At 39.1% G+C, this 9,161-nt stretch overlaps 1 protein-coding gene across 2 annotated transcripts in view; it reads right to left on the bottom strand.

The window, feature by feature from the left end:
* The window catches only part of MCCC1 (methylcrotonoyl-CoA carboxylase 1), a 38,738-nt gene extending 33,348 nt beyond the window's left edge, over nt 1-5,390 (bottom strand). Inside the window, exons 1-3 of one of the 2 annotated variants that reach the window (XM_015566308.1) lie at nt 5,254-5,390; nt 4,549-4,696; nt 4,340-4,461 (exon numbers count right to left, since the gene is read on the bottom strand). In XM_015566308.1, the coding sequence (XP_015421794.1) occupies nt 4,340-4,461; nt 4,549-4,696; nt 5,254-5,375 (392 nt within the window). In that variant the 5' untranslated portion in view covers nt 5,376-5,390. Of the gene's footprint in view, nt 1-4,339; nt 4,462-4,548; nt 4,697-5,186 lie in introns of both variants that reach the window. The other variant, XM_015566310.1, reaches the window with a different exon arrangement.
* Nucleotides 5,391-9,161: the final 3,771 nt, after the last annotated feature.

Genomic DNA, 9,161 nt, shown 5'->3' with positions numbered 1-9,161 from the left:
GAGCACTTAACATATTAACTCCTTTCTTTAAATTCCATAGATAACCCCAAAATCTGTGTCACATCTCAGTCTAGTTCTGATACATGCATTGTACTTCAAATTGTGCTTTTTTTTTTTTTTTACCTTTAAGGCTTGGAATTTTTTTAAAAAAATATCCAGATGTGATGGTCCTGGCTGGTGTGGCTCAATTGGTGGAAGCATCGTACAATACACACCAAAAGGTGGTGTGTTTGATTCCCGGTCAGGACACATATCCAGGGTGTAGTTCCATTCCTAGTCAAGATGCGTGCGGGAAGCAACCAATCAGTGTTTCTCTCTCACATGGATGTTTCTCTCTCCCCTCCTCTCTTTAAAAATCAATTAAAATAAATAGACAAAATAGGAAAGGAAGGAGGGAGAAAGGGAGGGAGGGAGGAAACCAGATGTGATGTATCCCATACCAGGAACGGAGGTACAGGCCTTTAATGTTTAATGTTAATCAGTTTGGAGGCATGTTGTGTTTAATGTTTGCAGCAGCTGTCGGTGCCAGAGGCTTCACTTTCCTCCAATGTCCTTGGTTTACTTTTCTTTCTCCTGTTGTCTTGGGGCTTCAACAAGAACTGCTTTCTGGACAGAGACTGCATCCTGCACTTCTTTCAGTTGGAAGCCTCTGTGATTACACGGGAGCCCTGGTGACATGGCAGGTGTAGGGCAGGGAAAACACTCTATGATCTTATGATTCAATCTCAGTGTTTCACATGGCCTGACCCTGTGCCTCAGCAGTGTTTCCTCACACTTTTCGCCCTTAGGTACAGCGGGCAGGTTAGAGGTTAGACTTGGCCGGCTGCCCTTCCCCCGGGACAGAAACAGGTCTGGCAGTTTCCCTGGGAGTGTTGCTCTTGGTTTCTGAGAGTAGACGGCTCTGGGCCTATTTCAGAAGGTTACTTTTCTACCCCCCAACCCCCAAATTTTAAGAAATGTTGCTTAGATTTTCACTGTGAGAATTTGGTGGGATTCCTGGCAATAGAACGAATGAAAAGTTGGGAGGCCCCCCTAACACTGGGGCTTAAGGATTTTCTCACTATCAAGCTCGTCCACAATCAACCTCCGGCAATTTGTCAAAATTCCCATTTCAGTGTCCTGCAGGGCTCCAGCGGCTTCTGCTGCCGGCAGGCGGATCCTGACTGCTTCGCGGTGCTCACATGCCTGCCCAGACTTTGGGATGGCTTTCCTGTGCCCTCAGTTCTCTTCTGGGTCTAAGTCACTGACCAGCTTTCTGTCCAGCTTTCTACTTGCTCTTCAGATGTAACAGCTTCCAAGCTCTTTCCATGCTGGAGCCGAACTACCTGATTTTCAAATTACAGTGAAAAAAGCCTACCTTCTCCGGACCCTCCCTTATCTTTCAGCTGCTCCAGAGAGGACGGCACTGTAGCCGGGGCTCCAGGTTCAGGAAGGAACGTGCTGGGGCCACACCAAGAGCAGAACACAACACAGTTTTTATTCTGAGGTCGCAAAACTTGGACACAGTTTTCCTTCGGCTACGTGCAAAGGAAGATCACTAAGGGTCTATGTTTCCCGTTTTGATTCTGTAATCACCAAGTCACTTGTGTCCTTTTCCTTTTTTTTTTAAATTGATTTCAGAGAGGAAAAGAGAGATAGAAACATCAATGATGAGAGAGAATGATCGACTGACTGCCTCCTGCACGCCCCCTACTGGGGATCGAGCCTGCAACTGGGCATGTGCCCTTGACGGGAATCAAACCTGGGACCCTTCAGTCCGCAGGCGGGAGCTCTACCCACTGAGCAAAACCGGCTAAGGCTGTCTTTTTCCTTTTGCTGACTCATCTTTTCTGCTTCTTGACCTAAGGTAGAGGATCTGGAGCACCATCTCAGAACCAAGCTTAGCCGCTCCAGCCAGCCAGATACTGGTAGGTGGACACAGCTGGATTCTATTAGGAATGCCTTGATATTTTCTAAAAGTTCTAAAGTTGTTATTTTCCTAGTGACATTTTAAATTCACATAGATTATTTATTGACTATGAAGTGAGGACGGAATCCGGGTTCTCTTATTACCCTCCAAATAGTACACTTTGAAGACCATTTTCTGTCCCAGCCTTTCAGATAAACACAGTAACTGATCAGATCTAGAAAACATCTTGTATGTACTTTCCTCAGTTACCAGCATCATCTTGACAATTTTCTCACACTCCATTAATTCAACAGGTAGCTATTTAGCAGGATATAACATACTATATTCAGTACAATTATCATGATATTAAAATATTATTACTAGAAAATACGGCACAGAAATATATAGAAATATTAATATACTTAGAGAACGAGATTATGAGTGAGTTTGTTTTCCAACTCCTGTATTTTCTGAAAATTTGTAATGTATCCACATTACTTCTATATTTAAAAAAATATTATTGATGCCTATCATGAAGAAAGTAGTATGCCAGGTAGTAATATATAGGGGAAAATGAAAAAGAAATATACTAGCAGGTCCTTGATTCTCAGGGGTTTCCCAGCTATTGGAGGAATAAATTACATTGTGAGGTAATATGTAGCTAACATTTCCCAAGGAAAGAATTCACAGCTTCAAAAAATGTTGGATCATGGAGTTACAGTCACCGAAATAGCTGGCTGATGTGTCCACAGCAATCTAACTCCAGAGTATGCCCCTTGGAGAGTCGGCCTATTCTTCTGGAAAGATGCTGTGGGAAGGAGCCCTGGTTATCTTAGATTCTCCTCTGTCTTTTCCTGGCTTCCCACTAGCAGGCGGCATTATGTTATGTGCTCCTAATCAACTGGCCGATTTTAAGGTTTTTTTTTTTAACAAACTCTAAATGAATTTAATTTACTGTGCCATGTTCAGGGACAGTTCTAAGCTTGTATGGTCTGAAACAAAAACTATTTGGGGGCCCTCTTTAAAAAGAAGACACAATTAGGTACTGGAACTTGGAAGAGGTTCATGCAAGGGAAGCTTCAGCTCATTACCTTCAAGGTAAATCCCTCTCTAGTCTTTATCAGGTCACTGGACATACAGGATAACTATATCTATATCTATATAAATTACCAAAAACTCTATGAAACAGGAAGCTTTTATAATCAGTACCTTATTTTAAGCAATAGGCATAAAAAGAAAACTCCAGAAAATAAAAATTAGGTATTTACACGGCATTTGTTATTGTGGTACCTGGAGTAGCAGTTTAGTGCAGTGGCTTAGAGTGTGAATTTTAGAGTCAAACTGCCTGGGTTGAAATCCAAGCTCCACTACATCTTAGCTGGGAGACCTCAGGCAAGTTATCTGATGTGACTATTCTGTTGCTCAATACCCTCACCTGCAAAATGGGAATACTACCCATCTAAAGGGGTTCTTGCAAGAATTAGATTAGAATTTGGACAGCAAGATCAGTTAGTGTATGTAAAATATTTAGGACCCAGCATATGGTGAGTACAATAAAAGTGTGAGCTGTTAGTATTACTTGTTAACACATCACTTACAATTATAATTCAATTGGGTAACTATTTCCATTTTCTGAACATTTCAACTGATGCTTACAGAGTTCTGTAAAATATAGCTTAATTTCTTTTTTGTTTTTGTTTTTAGAAAGGTGACATGAGCACATAGTAACCTAAAGATAGATGAGGTGTGATTGTGCTAGTGTGCTCTTGAAACACATTGGTTAATCCTCACTCAAGGATATTTTTTCCCCCATTGATTTTTAGAGAGAGTGGAAGAGAGGGATAGGGGGAGAGAGAAACATCGATGTGATAGAGACATCAATCGGTTGCCTCCTGCACACGCCCTGACCGGGCCAGGATCTGGCCTACAACCTAGGTACATGCCCTTGACCGGGAATCGAACCCAGACCATTGGGTCTACAGGCTGACACTCTAACCACTGAGCAAACCAGCCATGACAATATAGCATAATTTCTTACAGGAATTTTTTTTTATTTTAAAAAGACCCTAACTTACATCAAAAAGTAATGGATTGAATGAATTAATGGCATCTCAATATTATGGAACCAATATTAAGGTCAACAAAAAGAATGAGATCTATATTTACTGACATGGAAAGATCTCTGATATAATATTAACATGCAATTTTATGTAAGATTTGATTCACTGTTCTGTAGGTATGTTGTATTCTGTTTGTATATGTATAAATGTATCTACTCACATAGAAAATGCCTGGAAGTACGCATACCATAACATTATAGTGGGTACATCAGGGGTGGGATTGGGGAATGTATGTACTTATGTCCTACTAGAACTTTGTATTTTATATAATGTGCATGCATTTTTCATAATTTAAATATCTGAGTCAGAAAAAAAAAAAAGCTAACCCCACCTTGGAGTGTCCACGAACTTCTCAATCAGCATAGCGTCATCGTTGAAAGACTTCTTCGCTTCCCTCCGGGCTGATTCCAACTGTTCTTGGAATTCTTTTTCCGATCTAGCGATCCTCATACCCTAAGATGCAAGGTAGATTTGACGACAACAGAAATAAAACAAAGGAGAGTAGCCGGAAATGGAAAACATGAGCAAGCACAGTCTTACTTTTCCTCCTCCACCGCGGACGGCTTTGATCATGACGGGGTAGCCGATCCTCCCAGCATGCTCTCTCAGGCACTGGTCTGTCTGGTCCTCACCATGATAACCTTCCACAACAGGCACTCCAGCAGCAGCCATGATGGATTTGGATGTACTTTACAACAGAAAAGCCCAAGATACCCCAATTCTATGAAATTTCATACAAGAGAAACAAATGCAGCCCGGTCTACACAATATAATGGAACTTTTAATTTTATGTTTAATTTTTTCTTTTTATTGAATTTATTGGGGTGATATCAGTTAATAAAATTTTATAGGTTTCAGGTGTATAATCCTATAATACATCATCTGTATTATAATGGAACTTTTCAAAGAAAACATCCCATAGATAAAGAAAAAAAACTATAGTCTGAGATAACAAATATTAATACAAATATTAAAATATCTGTTGATTTCCATCAATCCAATTTATCATGTGGTAACTCATCCTACGTTGTTGTTATCCCCCTGAAAGAATTAGCATGTTGATTAGAAATAATAATTAGAACTTATGGCTATGACAACAAAAGTGTATTATTAGCATGTCTATTATAGGTAAAATAAATCATTTCAATTGACCTTATTTAAAAAATATATACTCATACCTCTTTATACCCATGTCCCTAATTGCAGATGAGGGAGGACCTATAAAAATAATTCCTTCTTGCTTACATAGTTCGGCAAATTCCATGTTTTCTGAAAGAAAACCGTACCCAGGATGGATAGCCTAGAAGCGAGAAACGAAAAGACAAATTTACTAGCACTCCACTGGCAAAGTGGGATGCAGGCAGCATCGCTTTCCTGTGGGGAGGCCTCCCTGTGTGCTGGTGATGCCTACACTACACTATCAAAGCCTGTTTCCAAGCAGACGTCTGAAACGTTCACACTGGAGTTCTGAAGTCTTACCTGAACCAGAAGAATCTGTATTTCTTTTTATTGTGGTAATAAATACATGAGATAAACCTCTATTTTAACCACGTTGACGTGCACAATTCAGTGGCATTAAGCACATTCACCGGGCTGGGCAACCATTACCACCAACCATCTCCAGAACGTGGTCATCACCCCACATAGAAACTCTGTGCCATTAGACACTAACCCCCCACTCCCTGTTAATGTTCCGTCTCACAAATTTTACTTTCCGTCTCTATGAATTTGTTTATTGTAGGAACCTGATGTAAGTGGAATTGTACAAACTTACCCTTTTGTGTCTGGCTTATTTCACGGAGCAGAATGCTTCCCAGGTTCATCCATGTAGTAGCATGAATCAGAATTTCATTCCTTTTTTAAGGCTGAATAATAGTCCCTGTATGTGTATATTCGACACTTTGTTTACCACTCGCCTGTTTCCACCTTCTGGCTATTATGAATAAAGCTGCTATACACATGGATGTGCCCGTATCTCTTTGAGTCCCTGCTTTAAATTCTTATAAGTATAAATCCACAAGCGGAATGGATGGATCAGAGGAATCGTATTTTAATTTTTAATAATACTGCTTTTAGGGTAGAATGTCAAGGAGGATAAGTAGGAGTAAAGGTAATGGGGATTTCTTGACTCTGCCTTCATATAGAGCTGGCTTAGAACTGAAACTGTGGAACCCACAAGCTGAGAAGAACACGCTACCACAATCACACCCCATCTATCTTCAGGTTGCTATGTGCCCATGTCACCTCTCTAAAAAGATAACTAAGAAGCAAACAAAAAGTCATATGCTAAAGCCTGTATATACTTTAGTGAAAGAGAACTACCTCAGACTTTTGCCTAGTTACTTGCAAGTTTCTCAGAGTTTTATCAAATTTATGTATCTGGCTTTCTCGCTCACCAAAGGGGACAATCGGTGACCCGAGAACAGTGTGTTTTCTTAGGGCAAACATGCCAACAGCAAAGAGGGAAGACACAGGGAAGCAAACAGTTGCAGCTCAGATCGTTTGGTGAGGGATGAAGCAACTCGGTCTCCCACTTCAGTAGCCCTCAGGACATCTGCTCTTCTAAAATAATAATTATAACCAACTGAATATAAAAGGAAAGCTCTGCCAACCCTATTTCAAAATAGTTGCGCTTAAAGGACATTTCAACATTAAAGCAGTAAGCTCCCAATGTCTGGGAAACTCATGTGAACAGAAAAACCCGTATCTTACTGATGGCAAACAACAACATGCTAAATACTGAATAAAATGCGACACATCACATGTGTCAGTTTGGAATTTTGTTTCTTTCACACCAGTGCTCAGTTTCAGACATTTTCTATGAAATGGTCAAATGTTATTTATGCTAGGCAAACTGAAAAAGATCTACATTCAGTCTTCCCTGGTTTATAAACAGCTTTTTTTTTTTAGGTATGATTTACATATATAACATTCACCCATTTATAGTTTCATGAATGTAGTAAATTTATACAATTGTGCAACTATTACTACAATCCAGTTTTAGAACACTTCTTTCACTCAAATAAGTTCCTGTGCATACCTAATTAATTCTTACTTCTAGAACCAAGCAACTTACTGACCTGCTATCTCTATAGTTTCACTTTTTTTAAAAAGAAATTTCCTAGATATGTAATCATACAGCACACATAGTCTTATGTGTCTGACTTCTTGAACTTGGTGTAATTTGGGGGGGGAGGGAAACATTTTAAATATATTTTTTTATTGATTTCAGAGAGGAAAAGAGAGGAAGAGAGAGATAGAAACATCAACGATGAGAGAGAATCATTGATCGGCTGCCTCCTGCACACCCCCTATTGGGGATCGAGCTCGCAACCCGGGCATGTGCCCTTGACTGGAATCAAACACAGGACCCTTCAGTCCGCAGGCCGACACTCTAGCCACTGAGTCAAACTGGCCAGGGCACTTAGCATATTTTTTTAAATATATTTTATTGATTTTTTATAGAGAGGAAGGGAGAGGGATAGAGAATTAGAAACATCGATGAGCGAGAAACATCGATCGGCTACCTCCGGCACACCCCCTCCTGGGGATGTGCTTGCAACCAAGGTACATGCTCTTGACCAGAATCGAACCCGGGATCCTTCAGTCCGCAGGCCGGCGCTCTATCCACTGAGCCAAACTGGTTAGGGCAACTTTGGGTAATTTTTTGAGGTTCATCCTTGTTAATTGTCTGCATCGGTAGTTTATTTCTTTTTATAGAATTGATTCCACTATGATATGCTACATTTAGTTCATGATTTCATTTAGATTTTTTTCCAGTTTGGGGCCATTATGAATAATGCTGTTATGAACATTCATAGTAGCTTATTATTCGTTTCTCTTGGGTAAATGCCAGGAGGGCAACTGTTGGGTCAAAATATGGTAAGTGTATGTTTAAATTTTTAAGTTTTTTAAAGAAGCTGTCCTATTTTGCATTTCTACCAGCAATATCTGATGGTTCCAAGTTTCTCCAAATTCCTGCCAATGCTTATTATCTGTCTTTCATATTTATAACATCCTAGTGAGTGTGAAATGGTATAGAACTGTGGTTTTCATGTCAATTTTCCTAATGACTAATGAAATTGAGTATCCCTTATTGGGCTTATAGCCATTTGTGTATCTCTTTGGTGATGTGTCTTTTCAAATCTTTTGCCCATTTTCTTCAATTGGGTTGTTTGAGTTGTAAAGTGTTCCTTAAAAATTCTGGATACCACTCTTTATCAAATATATGTTATGCACATATTTTCTCCCAGTCCATGGCTGATCTTTTAAGTTCTTAATGGTTTCGTTTGAAGAGCAAAAGTTTTAAATTTTGGTGAAGTTTATTTTTATCAATTTTTTCTTTTATGAATCTTGCTTATATTATATTGAAGAAATTATTGCCTAACCCTCTCAAAGATTTTCTCTTACGTTTCCTTCCAGAAATTTTATAGTTGTAGATCTTCCATTTAGATATATGCTACATTTCAAGTTATTTTTGTTTTTTTATGAAAAGTGTAAGGTAAGAGTGTAGGAACTAGACTTTAGATTCATCTTTTTGCATCTAGATAGCCAATTGTTCCAGCACCATTTGTTGAAAAAAATCACCCTTTCCCTATTACATTACTTTACCTTTATTCAAAAATTAATTAGCCATAAATGTGCAACTTTCTATTCTGTTCCACTAACCTGTATATTTATCCTTCTGTTAACACACTGTTGGTTACTGTAGTTTTATTATGAGTTTTGAAATAGAGGGTCTAAATCCTATACCAAACATGTCAAACTTGCAGCTGGTGGGCCCCATGCCTCGTTTTAATGCCCTATACATTTGTTAGTCTTTTCAAACTTGTTTTAACTATATACTAGGCCTTTAGCTATTTGAGGACTAGGCTTGTCGAGTTCTATAAAATAGCCTGTTGGGATTTTGACATAGAGTGAATTAAACCCATCAGTCAATTTGGAAAGAACTGCCATCTTAACAATATTGAGTCTTCCCATGATTTATCTGCCTATTTATTTAGGACTCATTTAAATTTGCTCAGCAATGTTTTAGTCTTCAATACACTGGTCTTGAACTACTTTTGCTAACTTTGTTACTATCTGATTTTGATGATAGCATTTATCACTGTAACTGTTTCCTTAATTTCTTTTTCAAAGTATTGCTAGCTTCC

This window comes from Myotis davidii, unplaced genomic scaffold (assembly GCF_000327345.1).
Source record: "Myotis davidii unplaced genomic scaffold, ASM32734v1 scaffold102, whole genome shotgun sequence".
Taxonomy (NCBI): domain Eukaryota; kingdom Metazoa; phylum Chordata; class Mammalia; order Chiroptera; family Vespertilionidae; genus Myotis; species Myotis davidii.
Note: the sequence above shows the minus strand (reverse complement) of the source record. Positions and strands in the feature narration are given on the sequence as shown.